At 42.4% G+C, this 19,988-nt stretch overlaps 2 protein-coding genes across 7 annotated transcripts in view; one reads left to right on the plus strand and one right to left on the minus strand.

Annotated features, from left to right (window-relative positions):
• Nucleotides 1-11,712, plus strand: part of LOC103130784 (slit homolog 3 protein-like) — a 68,548-nt gene extending 56,836 nt beyond the window's left edge. The window contains exons 22-31 of the mRNA XM_007542284.2: nucleotides 5-119; nucleotides 413-506; nucleotides 1,052-1,189; nucleotides 2,488-2,728; nucleotides 2,920-3,050; nucleotides 6,229-6,383; nucleotides 8,354-8,499; nucleotides 8,847-9,004; nucleotides 9,547-9,731; nucleotides 9,822-11,712. Coding sequence (XP_007542346.1) covers nucleotides 5-119; nucleotides 413-506; nucleotides 1,052-1,189; nucleotides 2,488-2,728; nucleotides 2,920-3,050; nucleotides 6,229-6,383; nucleotides 8,354-8,499; nucleotides 8,847-9,004; nucleotides 9,547-9,731; nucleotides 9,822-10,075 — 1,617 coding nt within the window. The 3' untranslated portion in view covers nucleotides 10,076-11,712. The remainder of the gene's footprint in view (nucleotides 1-4; nucleotides 120-412; nucleotides 507-1,051; nucleotides 1,190-2,487; nucleotides 2,729-2,919; nucleotides 3,051-6,228; nucleotides 6,384-8,353; nucleotides 8,500-8,846; nucleotides 9,005-9,546; nucleotides 9,732-9,821) is intronic.
• A 2,096-nt stretch (nucleotides 11,713-13,808) lies between these two features.
• ltc4s (leukotriene C4 synthase) lies at nucleotides 13,809-18,426 on the minus strand. Of its 6 annotated transcripts, none has more exons than XM_016666180.1 (7): nucleotides 18,196-18,426; nucleotides 17,644-17,691; nucleotides 17,370-17,533; nucleotides 16,971-17,070; nucleotides 14,573-14,643; nucleotides 14,405-14,486; nucleotides 13,809-14,053 (listed from the first exon to the last, which is right to left on the minus strand). In XM_016666180.1, exons 3-7 carry the CDS (start codon nucleotides 17,530-17,532, stop codon nucleotides 13,918-13,920), a joined length of 552 nt encoding a protein of 183 aa, XP_016521666.1. In that variant the 5' UTR covers nucleotide 17,533; nucleotides 17,644-17,691; nucleotides 18,196-18,426; the 3' UTR covers nucleotides 13,809-13,917. The 6 variants fall into 6 exon arrangements, with proteins under 6 accessions (XP_016521666.1, XP_016521664.1, XP_016521668.1 ...); XM_016666178.1 differs by having other exon boundaries at nucleotides 18,192-18,426; XM_016666179.1 differs by lacking the exon at nucleotides 18,196-18,426 and adding an exon at nucleotides 17,792-17,819 and having other exon boundaries at nucleotides 13,811-14,053.
• Nucleotides 18,427-19,988: the final 1,562 nt, after the last annotated feature.

Consider the following 19,988-nt stretch of genomic DNA (forward strand, 5'->3'; position numbering starts at 1 on the left):
CGAGGGTCCGCGCTGCGAGATAAATCCTGGCGATTGCGATGACAACGACTGTAAGAACTACTCCGCCTGTGACGATGGCGTCAACAACTACACCTGTCTGTGCCCACCCAACTACAGCGGCACACACACACACACACACACACACACACACACATTTAGCAGGTCTGGGGTCAGAGGTCCGGTTTCTGTCCATCATCAGAATCTCAATTTGCTCAAATCCAGGAAATTGGAAAAAAGTCAAAGTTCCTGAACTATTCCTGAAAGTTTTTTCCTCAGGTCGAACTTCCTGTCTGCTGACCTTTGACCCTTTGGAAATGTTGTTATCCCAGTGGCTGAAAGTGGAGGTGGTCATGCCTGCTCTGCCTCTGTCTGTGAGCCCTCTGACCTTTGACCCCTGAGTCTCTGCCCCCAGGTGACCTGTGTGACGAGGTGGTGGACCCGTGTCTCGCCGGCTTCGACCCGTGTCAGCACGACTCCAAGTGCGTCCAAGTCGGCCGCGGCTACAGGTGAGGCCGGCTCCACGAGTGGTCAAAGGTCACCAAGGTCATGTCCTGGAGGAAGAGGCTGGAGCAGTGAGGTCACTTCCTGTTTTATTTCCCTCAGAACAAAACTGGGCAGGTCAGAAGTTTACATACAGGAACTTATTTCCAGGGTTCGGATCTCTGCAGCGACGCAGAGGGTCAAAACTTTACATACAGGCTAAAATAATAAATGAGCTGAAAACACGAATTACACAAACAAACAAAACAAACAGCCTGTATTTTGGATTCTTCTCCACTGAAGTTCTAGTCCTGTACAGTTTGGTTTCGACTCCCCCTGGTGGCCTGGAGGACTCCAGTTTGGTGGCGTCAGCCGTGATTTATGCTGTTTTTGACATTTTTACTATTTTTCCTTTTGCATCCATTTTTCTGCATCGTTTTCCTGTTGCATCAGTCGCGTTTCAGAACCACAGAAAATCCACAGTAAAGAGAAACTTCTCCTCAGACACCGTCTTTTCTCGTCCACCGATGCTGGCTGTTGATTGACCTTTGACCTTCTGGTGTGTAACCAGGTGCGAGTGTCCGCCGGGCTTCGTGGGCCAGCGCTGCGAGCTGGACTACAACGACTGTCTGGAGAACAAATGCCAGCATGGAGCCGAGTGCGTGGATGCCGTCAACGGATACACCTGCGTCTGCAAGGAGGGCTTCAGGTGTGTGTGTGTGTGTGTGTGTGTGTGTGTGTGTGTGTGTGTGTGTGTGTGTGTGTGGTTAATTACAGCTGGTGAGAGTGAAACTAATTCATCAGCGACAGGCGAAAAGAGAAGCTGAGAAATGGAACATTTTGTGGATCAAATTAAAAGTTTTATTTGATTTTAAAGTATTTATACTGGATTTCTGCTTCCGTTGTGCCTGAATAGAGACGCTTTGCAGGCTCCGCTCTGACCCAGATAACTCTTAATTTGCCTGCTGTAAGAATATAAATCCACCTATTTATCCAGAAAACACTATTATCCTGACTTCCTCACAAAAGACTACAAGAAGAGAACCGAAGGTGGGGAAAGGCGAAGATGACGCTGCCTGAAGACACGGACATTTGCACTGAGATTTCAGAGCTACAGAAACCAGCAGCACCACCGGGGTCCATGATGGTTCGCTTTGTGGATTTCAACGTTAAACAGATGGTGCTACAGTGGGGCGTGGAGTTTCCACCGAGGTGCAGAGAAAACGAAAACAAGGGCATGAAGTGATTAAAAAGCTAAAGGAGCATCAAGGCACAATCGGCATACCTGGTGTTCTGACTATCAGTGCTACCCTGAAATCCGTCCTGCCTGGTGCTTCCTTCTGCTTGGATGGACATTTTTCTGAAGAAATATTTTACTACCAAACTGCAGAGTTTGGTAGTAAAGTGAAATCTAACATTTGATTAAAAGTCTAAATTTTATTTAGAGTTAAAACCAGATATTTAAAGATAATAAACAGACACATTTTCTCTCTTTCTGAAGTTAAATTTTTTGTTGTTGTTTGTTTCGGTCAGTTAAAATGAACCAATGTTAGAAAACTTGGCAGGAACATTTTTTTAAACTTTGTAGAACCATTATTGGGACAATACTGCCAAAAATTAAATAATGAAAAAATGACAATGAAGTCATACAAGAATGAAATTAAAATAAATGGAATAAAGTTACAATATTATGACCTTGTTTTTTTAGTGGCTGTAAAAAACTCCTTTGTATGTAAAAGACGTTATAAGACTTATATGATTTTGTGTTTTTGTTAACTTGTCGTTGCTGTTAAAAGACCATCACAGATTAGTAACAGTGATAAATTATATAAAATGGTGAATTAAAACTGTTTTTAATTTCATTTGTTTTTATCTCCAAAGTTTGAAAACTTATTTAAAACCTTTTGAAATTTATCTGCTTTATTGATAAATTCCATGGAGTTTCATTCAGATTTGAAGCCTTTTATTCTGAAATGTCCGACCTCACTTCCTGCTCCCCCTCCCCAGTGGGCTGTTCTGTGAGAACCCTCCACCAATGATCTTGCTGCAGACCAGCCCCTGCGACCAATCAGAGTGCCAGAACGGCGCCCAGTGCCTGGTGGTTGCCGGGGAACCCATCTGCCGCTGCATACCTGGTTACTACGGCAACAAGTGCGACAAAATCTCCACCGTCCACTTCCTGGGTCGAGACGGGTTCGTGGAGCTGCACGGCACCAAGCTGCGACCGACGGCGCATATTTCACTGCAGGTGGGGCTGACCTTTGACCTTCGTCTTGAGCAGAATGGGTTTCCAATGGGTTGGGTTGGCTTGAGACGAGCCCACAGCATGATGCTGCCGCCGCCCGGCTGGACCGTGTGTTTATTTGAAGTGAAGTTATGACGGTTTTCTCAGTTTATCGATTAATCGATCGTATTGATCAGCAGCGTCCTCTCCTCCAGGTGGCCACTGATAAGGACAACGGCGTCCTGCTGTATAAGGACGACCTCGACCCGCTGGCGCTGGAGCTGTACCAGGGACACATCCGCCTCATTTATGACATCACCAACTACCCGCCCACCACCGTCTACAGGTGAGCTCACCTGGCCGACCGTCTACCTGAGCGCCAGCTCTTCTAAACCACTTACTGCTGTAAATGTTCCTCTGGTCTTGGATGAACTCATAAAACTTTAACGTGACAAAAAGCAGCAGAATCAGAAACTGATTTCAGTGTCTGGTTCTGGTTCCCCGTTTGGTTTTTGTGTCTTCATGGGAAACATTTTGCTGAAATATGAAACGATCTGCTGCTGTGTAACTCAGACACTCACCAGAACCAGAACCAGAACCGTTTCCTCTCTAACCATGAGCTCAGAAGATTCCTCTGAAATCCTGAAACATGGATGAAACTCCCTTCAGATGAAACCCTGAAATATTAAACCATAAACTGACTGGATGTTTGCTGCAGATACCACAGAAGAAGAAACGGCTTCAGTCCCCAGATGAGTTAAGGATTTATTTCTGCCTTAAATGTTTGACTTGGTTGAGTTGAAGCGATAAGACGCGATGCAGCAGATGAAGATTCAGATCATCGACTGGGGAGGAAAAAACGAGAGAGAGAGGGAGGGAGAGCACTTTTCAGGTTTTAATTGTTATAAATGTTTAAAAACTAAAAGTAAAGAATAAAAACTGAAAATAATCAAGAGTGAAAAAAGATTCAGATTGAAGGAGGCAGAACAAGTCCTTCACTGTGACCTCTGTGACCTCATTAGCAGGTCACAGAGGTCACAGGTTTGCTGGATGGACATGTAACATAACCACAATGTTTGTTTTCTTTCGATTAAATAAATTAAAAAGTAAATACGTCAGACTGCTTTCTAGACCAGCTTCCTTGATAGTTTCCGGTGTTTGGAACTGGTTTTGGGGCGGCATCATGCTGGTTCCAGGTGTGTTAGTGAAAACCAGATAGAAAGGGGCGTGTCCGTCGGTGCAGCCAGAGAGGGAGGCAGTCCGAGTCCGCCCAGCGTCTGGAATTGAAACGGGATATTTGCAGGTTGTTTCAGGCTATGGGACTCTATTATGGACATGTTTCTGACTAAAACAAACTGACATTTTTGGACATTTATTTTTAATGCTGACATAAACTGAGTGATTTAAATCTAACCTTATATAGTTTTTGAGGGATTTTTGGTTACTGATCTATTTATCAGAATAACTATTATTATTTCTTATATATATTTTTCTAATAAATCATTGTTGCTAAAATTCAACAAATTTCATATTAAGTGGTTGGATATTTATTTACTTATTAAACTAATTGGTGTTACATATTTTACCTGATTCCTGAGACACAGACTGCTTTAAATCAAGCTGAATTTTACAGACGTGTGTGTGTGTGTGTGTGTGTGTGTGCGCGCGCGCGTGCGTTTGTTTGTAATACCTTGTGGGGACGATTTTCCTGACATATACTACGTTGTGGGGACCAATCGCTCCTCGTGGGGACCGGAGCCTGGTCCCCACGAGGGGAAACCCTGTTTTTGGGTCAGGGGTCAGAGTTAGGGCTAAGGTATGAATTGAGTTTTGGATAGGGTTAGGAAAAGGGTAAAGGTCAGGTTTAGGCTGTAGAAATGAATGGAAGTCAATGGAAAGTCCCCACAAAGATAGCAAAACAAACATGTGTGTGTATGCGTGTGTGCGCATGTGTGTGTGTGTGTGTGTGCGCATTAATGGGCTGCCCTTTACTAAATGTCACACTAATCTCCCATCAGGTCACAGAGAGAACAGCTACTGTTGTTCATCAGCAAACAATGGAGGGAAGAGCTGATGATGATGATGATGATGGAGGGATGAAGGGGAGGGATAGAGCTGCACATAATTGCATATAGGAGAAAATCTTCCTCGTGCAGATGGAAGAACTAATTTTAGAAGAGAAAATCTGTTGGCCACTGAAAAATTCAAAATGGCCGCCATGGTCATCAACAAAAATGTATTTTTGCAATACATTTGCCAATATTTATCCAAGATAAATACTTCTGATGTCAAATCGTACATGATTGAAACCATAGAAAACATATTTACTGATAATGTTTTTGATTTTTCAAAATGGCCGCTATGGTTGTCATGGAAAAAAATTTCTTCCAAAATATCTATTTGGATGAATGTTTTTATATAGCTGTAGAAATCACACATATATATAATCAAACATATTTACTTGATCTTGTGTTTCCTTTTTATGGTTGGCCTTTTTCAAAATGGCTGCCATGATTGTATTGAAGAAAATGTTTTTTCTAAAATCAGCCGTAGTTATTGCCAGTGGTTAGGTTCACTAAGCAAGACTCTTAGCTATGCTAACGCTAAACTGCAAAGCACATTTTAAAAAGTACCAGAATACTAAACCGCTAAACACAAAAAAGCAGAAGCTAATAACGAACACTAAACTGTTTAGCACGCTAAGAAGTTAGCAAAAACTAACGCTAAACTGCTAGACAAATAAAAAGATGAGTAGAAGCTAACGCTAATGTCTCTCTTTTCCTTTTGGGCCCAACAGTAAAATCCTGTTTCTGATTCTGCTGCATTTTGTCACGTTAAAGTTTTATGAACTTGACAAGACACAAAGTTCATCCAAGTCATGAAGGTGGGAAACAATTCATGGCAATAACTGGTTTAAAAGGCTCAAAAATGGCTGCCATCTTGAAATTCAAGTAGTTAAGGGGAAACATAAAAATCATGCGACCTGAGAGGTAAGCATGCTAATGTTCATGTTTGTATCTACACACAACGTTGCTGCAGAATCAGCAGAAAGTATTCACACCCAGAACCAGCCGGGCACAAGGTGAAGTGGGAGGAAAGCAGCGTTAGCGAAGAGCCAGCTGTTCTCAGGTCCAGATGCTCTGCAGGGTTCCTGCTGCAGGGATCAAACACACCACCCCCTGGTGGACGGGTGGTGTCACAGCAGCAGACTGGAAAATGTTCCTGGAGGATCTGCTGCTGCAGGCATGAAGAGAAGAACTTTGACTAGGACAGTGTGAGTCCGCCTCAAAGGAGGACTGTCCATTATGTAGTGACATGGTTGCTATTGGAAACCATGAGCATGTCTGCTGCTCTCAGCCAGAAACTTCACATTTACACCATCATTAAGAACGTAATCACCCCGTTCACATCCGCAGCCGGTTCATCACATCCTGTTTTATAAACACATGGAAACATGTGAACTCAACGGTGAAAACCAAATGATTCACATGTTTCCACGTCTTAAAATGTGACACATGTTTCAGCGTGGAGTCTGTCAGCGACGGACTCTTCCACACCGTAGAGCTGCTGATCCAGAACCGCTCACTCAGCCTGGTGGTGGACAACGGCGCTCCCAAGAGTCTGGGCAAGCTGGGCCGCCAGCCCTCCGTCGACCACAACACCCAGCTCTACATTGGCGGTACACACATACACACACACACACACACACACACACAGCCGCATTTGTTCAGGTTGCAGTTCTCACTGCTCTCCAGCGGGGGGCGTCAGTGTGGAGGAAAATAATCGATTAATGCTAACTGGAATATTCAGACTCCGAAGGTTGATTGGCCGAGGAATAATTAAACATAAACTGTGCAAAAGAAATATTTTACATTTAAGATGAAAACCCGTCTGTAGATCTGTTTGACCCAGAATTTCTGAAAAGGTGTTGGAAACGAAAAATAGATCAATAAAAATCATGCAAACTTTATTCTCAAAATCTGACTTTAAAAATTAAAACTTTTTTTATCACAATTTTTACTTTTTTCATTATTTGGACTTTTTAATCTTAAATTCTTTATTTTTTGCATTCTTTGCCTCCTTGCTGTTTGTCTAATAATAGTTTAAACTAGCGGTTCTCAACGTGGGCGGTACCGCCCCCATGGGGGGCGTTCAGAGGACAGCAGGGGGCGCTGGCGGACATTTTTACAAATGGGGGGCGCTGGGATTCCTCTAGGGGGCGTTTGGTCGAAGGTAAACTTTACACCTTATATGCACAACAATACCAGTTTAGACTTTGAGCAACTTGGTAAAACTGTATCGATGGCAGCTCTCCTTCTATTCAGTGTTCGTAGCTTGTAGCTCCTCTCCTGCTACTAGTAGCTTCACCGCATCAGTTCAGCGTTAAACTGGCTGATGACGTTGCTGTGATTCACTTTGTCTGGTATTTTTGTACATATGTTTTGTCAGTTCTGTGATCATGTCAAAGCAGCAACTTATATTAAAAAGTGTTTTATTTCCGTTTGAAAGCTGCCCGCTTCCATGGAAGGACAACAGAAAATCGCTCTTATAAACATGTAATTACTAAAATCACGATACCCTCACTGTGTATCCCTCTGAAAAATGAACCCAATTAAATAAAGAAATCCCTCCATGGTGACACCTCGATAGAGAGCCTTCATTTTATAGCGATAACACCGGAGCTGTAACTGGTCCGGTATGAAACTGGGGTGATGGAACAACACAGCACTTTTAAATTTCAATAATCAGAATCAGAAATTGTTTCTGTTGCTTTAAAAGGTTTATGTCAGTCTGCCTTTCCCCATCGATACGCTTCCCGACCGCCCTGCACCATAGAGGGTTAAAAAAAAAAAACGACGGCACATTGAGCAAAACTCTGAAACTGGAGAAGTCGGACATAAAACGGAGCGACGAACTAGATGTGAATTATGGCATAAAAACAGAGAATCCGACGCTGAACAGTGAAAAATCAACACATGATGTGAAACATGATGATTAGGAGGCGCAGCAGGTGATGAGTGAAGATTAACGATGGTCAATAAACGATTAAATAAATCTAGCAACAGGAAAGAAGTTAAAGTGGACATAGCAATAAACCAAGAGAGGATAATAATCAAAGGAAACTAAATGGAAATGAATGAAGAACAAAATACAAGAATAAACTAAGAAACTAAAGTAAATACAGAGGAATAAACTGGTATGGCAAGACCTTTAGAGCAATAATTAATACAGAGACTGTATGGCAAGAATAAACAGACACTATTTCCAGATAAAAGGTAAAATAATGTTGTTGAAGTGCCAGTTATGATTGACATAGTTACAGTTCTGGCCATGTTTTAATGCTGCAGAGCTCAGTCTTTTTGCAAATAGATCAAAGTTTAAACTGGCATGTTGTTCATCTTTACATCTTTTTTTGCAACATTTAGCAACTAACATCAGAAAATGGCACAGAACAAGAATATTTTTTTTTCCACTGATTGGCTGCTGATAGGCCTACCAAGTTTAAGTTGACATCTGTAAAAATGATTTTTATTCCCATGGCTTTTTTCTTTTTCTCTGGGAAATTATCTTTGATGATAAATACAGAAACAAGCATAAAATGCCGTCGTCAGGCTTTTCCTCAGGCTGGTCTTTGCTGCGTGTTCTCAGGAGTGCCCCCCCTGGTGGCCGCCTCAGGGCTGCGTCCCGGCCCGGACCGTCCTCCTCCTGGTTTCGACGGCTGCATCCACAAGGTTCGGATCAACGGAGAGATGCAGGACCTGACCTTCAGAACCGCAGCAGAGCCGCCGGCCAAGGTGAGACTGAGCGCCTTCAGCACCATCATCGTGCTCTGACCTCTGACCTCTGACAACAAAATATCCTCTGGTTTAACTCCACCCATCACTGATGTGGATTCTGACTTTAACCTCTGAATTAAAACTTTTCACAAAATTTTGACTTAATTTAAGACGGAATTAATTTAATATCTGAATTTATATTTTGATATTAGAATTCAACATTTTTTCTTACAATTTTGACGTCAAACTAATTTTTTTACTTTTTTCTCAGAAGTCTAACACTTTTTGTCAAAATTCTGATTTTATCTGGAGACCAGGTGTGAATTGTTGCTCTATAAATAAAGTTAACTGAAGTGTTTGTCCAGGGCCCGGCGGTTCTGGTCGGGTGCCACTCCTGCAGTGTGTGCACAGCTGGAGCCTGCAGGGAGGGAGGTCAGACCGGGGTCACCTGCAGCTGCCCTCCGGGCCGGATGGGGGCGCTGTGTGACGAGACGGCAGCCAGCGACCCCTGTCAGAACATAAGGTGAGCCGGTCCGGTCCGGTCGGTTTCTTCTAAATCGAAACATGACTGAGGAAAAGTTTGGGCAGAATATTTAGCATCCTTTCTGTCTTAAAGGGCCGGTGTCATGTTTTATCATGACTCCTTCATCAGAAACAAACCTGGAGTTTTGTTTTGCTTCCTTCATACTTGTTCCTTTAATCTTAACGGCAACCATTCAACTGTTAAACGGCTGGGTGGCCGTAGCCCCGCCTCCCCTACTCAGCTCCTACAGACTAGCCAGCAGCAATTAGCGCCAGCTGAGCTGCTGCTCAGAGCAACACTGGTAAAAACATTAAAGGGCTAACAGAGGAACCATGTTGGATGACTTCCTGGAGGCGGAGCTTCAAGAAGAGTTTTTAAAAACACAGAGGCCCAATTTGAAGATGTTAAAACAGGAAGTAACATTTCTTTTAAGCCATTTTTGATACATTTACCATTTTTATAACAACTGAAGGTAGCCTGGAAAACACGACACCGGCCCTTTAAATCAGCAGTTAGCAGCTGACTCTAACCTGGCTCTCCAGGTGTGTCCATGGTACCTGCGTTGCCACGGCGCAGGCCTACAGCTGCCGCTGCTCTGACGGCTACCAGGGCCTGTCCTGCGACCGCCCCGCCTGCAGCTGCGCCCACGGAGAGTGTCGGACCTCCGAGTCCGGGGTTCTGGTCTGCCACTGCGAGCCGGGCTTCACCGGACCCGCCTGCAACACAGGTAAGCCCAGCGCCCCACCAACCTCTGGTTCCCCCCCTCCTGCCGACCTCTGACCCCACGCCTCATCGCCTGCCCCTCCCCCTGCTGCAGAGCTGCGCTGCCAGGGCGAGACGCTTCGGGAGCAGCTGAAGCGGCACCAGGCCATGCGGACCTGCACCTCCACCAGCAGGGTGCCGCGCGTGGCGTGTCCCCGGTCCTGCCAGGCGGCGGCGCCGCCCGGCGTCTGCTGCGGCGTCACCAAGACGCGCCGGCGGAAGGTGGCGTTCCGCTGCACGGACGGGTCGTCGTACTCAGAGGAGCTGGAGACGGCCCTGGAGTGCGGCTGCGGCCGGTGCCCGCTGTAGGCCCCGCCCACCAGATGTAGACCCCGCCCCTAGTTGCAGGCCCCGCCCACCAGAGGAGCGGCCCTGGACAAGCAGAACAGACACTCAGAGAAAATATATTGTAAAATATATGTGAGAAACATAGAACTTATTTTTATTATGGATTTTTCTAAGATGATAAAAGGACTCAAGTTGTTTTTAATGTTTCATAGTATAAAAATATTTTCTACCTTTGTAATAAACTAGATTAACATTCCTTAAAGAATCTGAATTTAAAAGTTTTAATGTAAATCTTTATAAATATTTCCTCTAACCAAACGATCCCGATGTATTTGGCATATTGGCATGACATTAATGTGAGAAGAGGCTCCGCCCACCAGGCGCGGCCATCTCCTTCACACTGGACCCCTCTGACCTCTGACCTCAGCTGCAGTCCAGTCTCCTCCAAACTCCTCAGTTTGTCTTGTATTTTTTCCTTCCACTCAACTTTCTATGAGCATCTCTTCTTCCTATGAGGATCGAGTCGAGGTCGTGAACCAGATCCAGTTTTTATTGGATTAATAGATGAACTATTGGAGGTCAATCAGAGATTCCTCCTCAGGGATCCAGCAGGTCCACCCAACCAGAACCACCTGCACTCACCTTATCGCCATGGAAACCAGTTCTCCTTCTGTGCCTTTCTGGAATCAGATGTTTCCTGTCCAGTCCAGCTGCTGTGGATGGTTTGGATGTTTTCAAGGTTCTGCCAACCTGGACCGGACTGGGCTGAACCGGACCGGCGGTTCTGAAACCGATCCAGCAGCGTAATGAATGTGAAACTGTTTGGGGATCAAACTCCTCTTCCTCCTCCTCTTCCTCTAAGCCCGACGCCACAGAAACAAAATGGAGTCTGTCCGTAAATGGGAAGATTCACATTTTTACGTTGTTTTTCTTCCGTTTTTGTTTCTGCTGCTTCTACAAACGACCAAAAACTTACAAAAAAAAAAACTTTTTTTTTTTTTTTAAAAACAATACTTTTAGGTTTTTTTAGTGTCTTGAAAATGAGCCAATCAACAGGCACTACCCTGTTACCAAGCAACCCCAGAGAAGTCCCGCCCTGTTACCTAGCAACCAGAGCAGAGTTCCATCCTGATACCAGCTGGTTTTTATTTTATATTTTTTTATATTATGCAGGTTACAAAGACACGACATCAAAACAACCTATTAAGAAATTTGACTCGTATAAATAAGCTAATAAAATATGAGCTAAAACCAAAAGAAAGTTTAACAATATTTCACCCTCTTGTTGATTGTGTAGGAGGCTCTACTTCTGCTTTTCAAAGATCTATGGCGCTTTACAGCCATTTTCAGCTGAGGGTAAACTTTGAGTTGGGGCGTGGCCAGCAGCAGCTTATTTGGATTTAAAGTGACAGTGCCCTAAAAAAGCTCACAGAATTTAAACGACTTAAGAATTGTTTTGTGCAAAAAAAGTAAGGATTATGTTTTTGTGTAGACCATAGGCTGCCCCTCTGCCCGGGTGGAGAGCCAACCCCCGTTTTACCAAACACCAGCAGCTCCTGTCATGACTCTTCTTTTTCCACTGGACAGCAGCTTCATACAGGAAGTGAAACAGGGCGGCCATCTTGGAACTACTGGAATGTTTTTAGTTTTGTTTACACCAGTGGTCCCCAAAGTGGGTCCTGGAGGCCCGGCATCCTGCATGTTTTAGTCTCTCCCTGGTTTAGCTCACCTGGATCAAATGATGGTTCATTAGAGGTCTAAGAAGAACATTGACGAGCTGAAAAGGTTGTTACTACCAGGGAGAGAATAAAACATGCAGGATGCCGGGCCTCCAGGACCCACTTTGGGGACCCCTGGTTTACATCGAACCTTCAGCGACTAAACCTGCAGCCCTACTTCTTCCTTCTTCTGCCCCCTCCAGTCATCCCACTCACCCATGTGGCTCCTCCCACTTTGACTCCTCCTACATGTGGCTCCACCCACTCTCTCTGGTCCCGCCCATCCCATCCTGTCTGATGATGAAGGTTCATTGTGAACAGAATAAACCTCAGCTACTAGTTATTGACGGTAACTAAACTGATCTGTACTCTCACCTGTAAAGGTCGTAGGTTACATTTCATTAATTATGTGATTATAACTGATGGTTTAATTGAATGTTGGAATTAAACGTCTATTGAAACCAGCGAAGTCATCGGTGTCGGATGTCAAAATTGAGTTTGTTGATCCCAGGAGGAGGAAGTTATTCTGAATGGAAATGTTTTTGTTCAGAACTGGATGAATTTTTATTAAATTCACTTTTTTTTTTCTGCTTCTGGTGAGGGTAAAGTTTTAATGTGGTTTGTCACCGACAGGCCAGTAGAGGTCACTAATGAGGCCGTCAAAGTCACATGTCTACCTGCACCAGCTAAGGCAGGGGTGTCCAAAGTGGGTCCTGGAGGCCCGGCATCCTGCATGTTTTAGTTCTCTCACTGGTTTGGCTCACCTGGATCAAATGACGGCTCGTTAGAGGCCTAAGGAGAACATCGACATGCTGAAAAGGTTACGACCACCAGGCCTGTTTTAGGAGGCATCCTGCATCCTAAAACATGCAGGATGCCAGGCCTCCAGGACCCACTTTGGACACCACTGAGCTAAGGCTAACATTAGCCTATCTAATGCCATTGGCAGATCCAGCCTATTCGTGGTAGTTGTTAGCCTGTACAAAGCTAACACCACCATATCTAATGCTAATGCTATCCATGCTAATGGAGGAAGAAGACAGTCCAGTTGATGTCCAGCCTCTCCAAATGCAAACTAGTACTCTCCTCCTCATCATCTGTTCAGTTACCAGTTCTGGTTGCTAAATTACCGTCAGCCTATCAGCAAACAGATCAATGGCTTCTGATGGGATTTATTCTCCTGTTTTAAGGAAGTAGACATCGTTGGACAAGAGTATTAATTTTGGCACAATAGCTGCTCCGTACACGGTTCAAGGTGAGCTGTGAGTCAAACTGTCTTCCTGTCCAAATGTTGAACGTATTCGTCTTCAAAGGAACGACCTTTGCCCTTCAGATGACCTGCTGAGCGTTGGCTCCTCGTGTTGCTGCTGTTTCTTTCCTCTAGATTTTCATCCTGATGTTTCAGTTTTAGATGAAAACCTGAAGACATTCATTTTCCTGAAGCTTACTCATGGCCCAGAGCTGCTCCTGATTGGTTCAGCAGCATCTACTGAACCAATCGGTGTGTGACGTCATAACTAAAATTTAAAAGCTTTCTGAAAGTCGTTTCTTTGGCGCCATCTGTTGGCCAAATGTCAGAAGTGCAGTTTTAAGCTTCTACACCTGCAGAACCAACCAATGATTCACCTGTTTACCAGTGGGGTCCAACTTGAGGCACAGGGGCAGTTTACGGTCCCAGATTGCAGTTCTAGGAGCCACAGGTGACTTTTCATTATAAACATAATCATCTTAACTAAATATTATTTTAATGAAGCTCTTTATTCATTGATGGTTTTATTCTGCCTCATTTTATCGTTTAATTTTATGTTTAGTTTTTTTGGCCGGAGAAATAGCTGTTACCATGGTAACCCTAACCAGGATTTCAGGAAGTTTAGTGAAGTTGAGCAGAAATAGACAGTTTTTCTTCTAAATGCTTCATGCCAACGTTTTCTGAGTCCAATTCCCGGTTTTTATCTAAAGAGTGGAGGTTCTATCAGAACCGACCAGAACTCGGCTATAACAGTTGAAGTTCTCAGAGAAAAAAGCGAGTCGTGAATGAAGAAACAGCGCGGTTCTGTTTAATGACCCGGTTTTATTTTCACAGCAGTTGGGAAACGCTTTCCGAACCAGAACAGAAATGCACAGCAGAACCTCGTCCTCTCCGGGTCAGAACAGGGCGTGGCCAAGCGCCTGCAGCAGGTCCAACTCCATGTAAACCCGGCAGAACGACAGGAAGACGCCAACAGCCGAGAACCCGATCAGAACCCAGAGAACCCGAGCGCTGAAGTACAGCGGAGCCAAACTGGAAGAGAGCAGAGCAGAACTTCAACACAACCAGGAGCGCCACAATTTGCCAACAAACAACGTAAACTGTGTGGCAAAAAATAATTTCACATCAGTTTGAAAAGCTAATAAATAGGTTCACAAACACAAAAACAAGTTTTATTAAGTCTGTAGCTCCAGTATGTCTTAGTTTATCCCCCATTAGAACTGTTTGTTTATTTCAGTTAAAACAATTTCAAGTTCAGTTTATTTCATTATCTATAACAACCTTGGTTGCAAGTTTAGCAGCTAAATATTTTAATCTCGGGTGATTAAATATTAAAGTTCTGATGTAGAACCAGAACCGCCAAACCCGACCCGAAGCGCCTACCGTCCCTGAGCCGACTCGGCGTAGCCCCAGAAGTAACACAGCCGTCCATAAAGGTAGAGCAGACCACAGAGGCTGGACAGGCCTGCAACACACACACACACACACACACACACTCTTAGAGAAGTCAGAACCGGTGGATAGGCCAGGTTCTGGCGGCCGGCGGCTCACCTTGGCTGAAGAACACTCCGGACGTCCACAGGATGGTGATGAAAATGGGGAAGTACTCCGAACAATTCGCTCTGAAACAATGACAAAGTCACCACCAGTGGGCGCCAGAGAGCCTCTAACCGCCAACAGAGACCAACTTCCTGCAGGTGGGAACAAAACTACCACGGCGCTTTGCAGATTAAAAAAAGGAGTACATTATTGTCAAAATACTTTCTAGAAGAAAACATTTATTTTTATTTTTATAGACGGTTTTCTAACAAATGTAAATGTAGTTGTTACATGGGGCGGCAAGCAGGTGTCACTGTTGCGCTCTGTTCAGCTTCTGTTGTCCAAACCCCCTGCCATTACGGACAAAGATGGAGGCCACTTTTTGTTTTCAAATAAACACTGAAAATATTTATTTCTCAAGTCATCTTTTGTTTTAATTGCTTCAATAATAAAGTAAACAGACAATATTTTAAAAACCAAAGCAGTATAATTTGTAAATCACTGTTGATCAGAAATATTAAGAGGGTTTTGAAGAGCTGATGCATGAAATGACAGGTGAGTATTTTCAGATACTTTTTTTGCTTAATTTTTTTATATTTAGAAACAAAGGTTGGGCAGCGCATGTTGATTTTAGCAAAGTGTGATCAATACAAACATTATTAATGAAAGAAACAGTTTGTCAAATACCTGAATAAATAATGTTCAGTTCATACAAACAGTCACTTACAGTCAAATGTTCATATAAAACATAAACACATTAAAGGTGGAGAAATTACAGCAACCCGGCATTTATCATGAAAAAAATTCTCATCATAAGAACTTTGATTTGTTATGATAAATTTCAGTTATTGATGTTAAAAAAGACCCCAGTTATTTTTAAATTATTTTTGCCATTTTCTACTTCTTGTTTCACAGGAGTGTCAATAAATATAAATATGATGAAATGCGGTTATTATGTGCAGCTTAGTGATATAAATCTGATTTTTTTTATAGGCCTCTGCATTTGACCAAACTCGTCCTAGGGATTTTGATCGATCGGGTTCAACTTTAAATGATCAGCCTTTTTAATGAAATTTGGTACACGTGTATCTTGTCAGGACGTACAAAAAAGTCTCTTGGAGCCATGGTCCAAACCCAACAGGAAGTCGGCCATTTTAGATCAAAACCACTTTGTTATAGACGTCGTATCTGATCGAACTTGTCATACAGCTTTTGACATACAGACTTCAGAAACACTCAGCAGAGTCTTGAGACATTGAAGGTCAAAAGTTATCAAATAATTTTTTGTACATCAAAGCATGTGGGCGTGACTAAGTGTCAAACTTTAAATATTCGCCACGAAACATCAAGGTTCAATAACTTCCACACACAAGGTCACAGCTGCATCAGACTCATGTCTCATTATAGACTAGCCCTCATCATATTCACATGGTCAACTGATGACATCACCTAAGCCCCGCCTGCTTCCAACAGGAAGTCACTCGTTTTTTGGTTGTCTTAATTTTACTTTTTGATTCATATGGGTTTAATCCTGTGCCAACTGACATAAAATCATCTGATGAAGTCTGTCAATGCTGACTGCTGGCTGAAGCGTTTAGGGGTGGCTGAATAGCGAATTTCAAGCCCTTGCCATAAGCATACGGTCGTCTCTAAATCACACATACATCATCCGATTTGCACAAAACTGGATATGTATGACTGGATATGTATGACCTTTCTGAACCTCTAAAGAGGCCAATAGTATTATATTGGAATTTGGCTCAAGGACGCCCCCTACATGGTTCCAACAATTGCATTGTTGGAACCATGTAGGGGTCTGGAGCAGATTGGATTTATCATCCAATCTGCTCCAAATTTTTTATGTGCATCGTAATGGAGCATTGCTTCACATTGGTGTGGTAGATTTATGACATCACTAATGCCCCGCCCACTCAGAGAAGATGCTGAAAAAAATATGGTGACTCATTCTGCTTCACCCTGTATGTTACATGAGATTGAAACTGTATCCACTAATATTCTATGAGGGACATACCAGGCTGCTTGGTATCATTTTTACCAAGCAGCCTGGTAAAAATGATAATCATTTAATTATCATTTTTATTAGTAGTATTTTCTCTTTCCTCTTTCTTTTTTCATGAACTTATACTATTATGTTATCGTTTTGTACAGCACTTTGGTGCAGTTTCAAAACTGTTTTCAAAACTATTCTATGAATAAATTTGACATTGTGGGGATTTTACACCGATTTCCACTGATTTTCTACAGCCTAACCCAAAAACAGCGTTTCCCCTCGTGGGGACTAGAATTTGTCCACACAAGGAGCAGAGGTCCCCACAACCCCACAAAGTAGGGGGTCCCCACAAGGATATGAAAACCTGGTTCACACACACACACACACAGAGGTACTGACTGGGCTCTGAAGATCCGCTCGAACTCCGGCGGCCCGCTGATGCAGGGCGGAGACACCGAATACTTCCTCCTGGCATAAATGACCTGCAGGGAAAAATAAGCTGCGCGCACGCACGCACGCACACACACACACACACACACACACCGTCAACACGCTCGCCTTCATCAGGCTGATTTTCATACGGGTTTATTTTCCGGGTCGGTTCCGACCGGACTGGGGGAACATTGGAGGTCCGCTCTGTCAACACTGGATGCAAATTAATTCATAAAAACTTCAGACAAATAAACTGTTTATCACCAAGGCTTCAGATTTACAGTCAGCTGAGCGGTTTCCACGTAAACCAGTAGGATATCAATACAGCAGATCGAAGCTGAACCGGACCTAGTTCCTGGTTCTTACCTTGCTCCAGAACTCCCAATACGGTCACAGCGCCCAGTCCGACTGCCTCATCCAGCATGGCTGCAGGCCGACAGGTGAGACTGAGGCTGGGACCATGGGGAGAGAATACACCTGCAGGGGGCGGAGCCAAAAAACTACAGGGGGGCGGGGCCACGTCAGACATGCTGGAGGAGGCGGAGCCACAAAAGAGGGGAAAAAATAGAAACTCTTGAAAGAGACGGAGCCAAAGAGTGGAAAATAATTAAATTCACAAAAAATGAAAAAATAAACTTGCATTGATTACTATGGAAGCCCGTTTCTATAGAAGCCTGTTTCCGCCACTCTGGTTAAAAAAATACAAATAATAAAAGAATCTCATTATAGTATCTCGAAATTTCGACATTATTGGAGCAAAGAATAAATAAAACAAAAAAATAAAAGACCTGCAGGAGACGGGGCGAGTCAGACGGCGGCAAGGCGGTGTGTGGGAAAAGCCAAAAAGTGGAAAAAAACTAACAATTAAAAAAAAAAATGAAATAAACTCTTGCAGTGGGCGGAGCTAAATAAATAAAATAGTACCTGCACCTTTCTAAAGAACGCGTTACCACACCTGATTGGACGAGAGAAATTAACTTTAACACGATGTTCAATCCAAACATGTCCACCGGACTGAACAAAAACTAACTTTATATTATTAAATATTGCTGGCTTACTTCAGTAGCATTTCACTTCCATCTATTTATTTAGCTTCACCAACTCGCAGTTACGCATCGTCTCCACAACTAAATATGTTGTAACTTCAGAGCTGCCCTATTACTTTAAAAAGTATGTCATATTTCTCACCTACAGATATGACTTTTTCCCCTCCCGCATCTTCATTTCTCCTCCTTCCTCCGTTTTATTTTATTTTAACTCACTCGGGCTCAACAGAGCTAGCTCCGTAACACCAAGCATACGTCCTACACCCAGAATGCATTGCAGCGTAAACAACATGGCGGCGTCCGTAACAATAATTTATAAAAACTGTCTATGGTATTTTTTAATGCATTTCAGTGATTCTTGAGGATAGGGACAAAATGGGTTTCAATTTTCCCAAATTTTTAAAAATGATTCCTCAAGTATTCAAATATGACAAATAATATTTTGGAAATGTAAAGATCCTAGGGTGCAGGCTCCTAGTTGCAACAATTTTGAAAATTACATTTTTAATGGACCTGACCCAGAACTTTGTCAACACCATCTGACAAAAAATAAACATAAAATAATTCTTTAATGACCCTGTTAGTGATATTTTTACTCAGTTTTAAAGACAAATGCTTCTCAAGAAACTAAATAAATATGAAAAAAAAACAAAGTCCATCTGACGGAGTTGACACAGAACTGAAGGTGGTGACAAACTAGTGAGTAAAATAAAATACTTGATAAATGTGGAGTATTGCAATTTATGTAAAATACATTAAAATGAATCAACTGCGCACTCAACAATTTCACTTAAAGAGTCACAAAAACTGAGTTGACAAAAAGCCAAACTACCTCAATTTATATGTTATTCTGAAGAAGGCCGTATCATCAGCTCCATTAAATTTTTAGTTTACTAAAATTAAGCTTTTATTTCAAAAATTTCATCAAAGTGTTATAAATTGTCAGTTATGGAGTTGACACATCATGGTTGTGACGAGCAACTTAGGAATAAAACAGAAGAAAAAACTAAAGAATAACTTAAGCTAACCGGAGCTAACTAGTCCTCCTAGTAAAAGAAGAGAAAGGAAGTGGTCATGGGGTCCTCAGAAGTTCTGGTGCCCCCAATAATGCCTGATTTTTTTTTTTTACATTATTTTCATGTCTGACGGTGTTGACAAAACTAGGGACAAATTTCAGTGGAGTTGGACAATATATAAAAATGATTAATTAAAATTTGATACTTTTATAATTATTTATATGAATACTTATACTTAATTGTGATAATATATTATCTTAGTATTCCTTTAATTGTTTTAAACTATTATGTGTTGAGTTCTGCTCCTGAACAAGGGATTTTACAGGCATCATCCACCGACTACAATGTTTAAAATGAAAAAATATTCAGCAAACACCAGGAAAACATACATTGTTGTGCTCACATGACCCAGGTTAGTTTAGTCAGATATTTTGAAAAATTATATTGTGTGTATATTTTATTCAAATTTTGTGCTTTATCCATGACCCATTTTGTCCCTATTCTCAAGAATCACTGATTTACATTTTTAAAAAAGTGTTCAAAGTGCTGTTTCAACTAATCAGGGATCCATTTAACAAAGAACTATCGGCTATATTTCAAATTAAAAGCATCAACATTAATCACTATTTTAATAATGGTAGAAGTTTTTCTTGTGGCACCTCATCTGTTACTGAAAAGTTTTTACAAATGCATTTTGGTTACTGAAATTAAGTGAAACTGATGTTAAAAAGTTAGTGAACATAGAAATATTTAAAATTTGTTCGACTGGCCTTGAGACAAAGGATGAAACTTTATTTTCTAGTTCTACTTTTTAAATGAGTGAAGTCCATTGAGATTTGGTTCTTATCTACTTTCAGTTTATTTCAGAGCTTGATAAAGCCGAATCATGATGATCTGTTTCCAGATAAAAACCAAACCGAACC

The sequence above is a fragment of the Poecilia formosa genome, unplaced genomic scaffold (genome assembly GCF_000485575.1).
Source record: "Poecilia formosa unplaced genomic scaffold, Poecilia_formosa-5.1.2 Scaffold674, whole genome shotgun sequence".
Classification (NCBI taxonomy): domain Eukaryota; kingdom Metazoa; phylum Chordata; class Actinopteri; order Cyprinodontiformes; family Poeciliidae; genus Poecilia; species Poecilia formosa.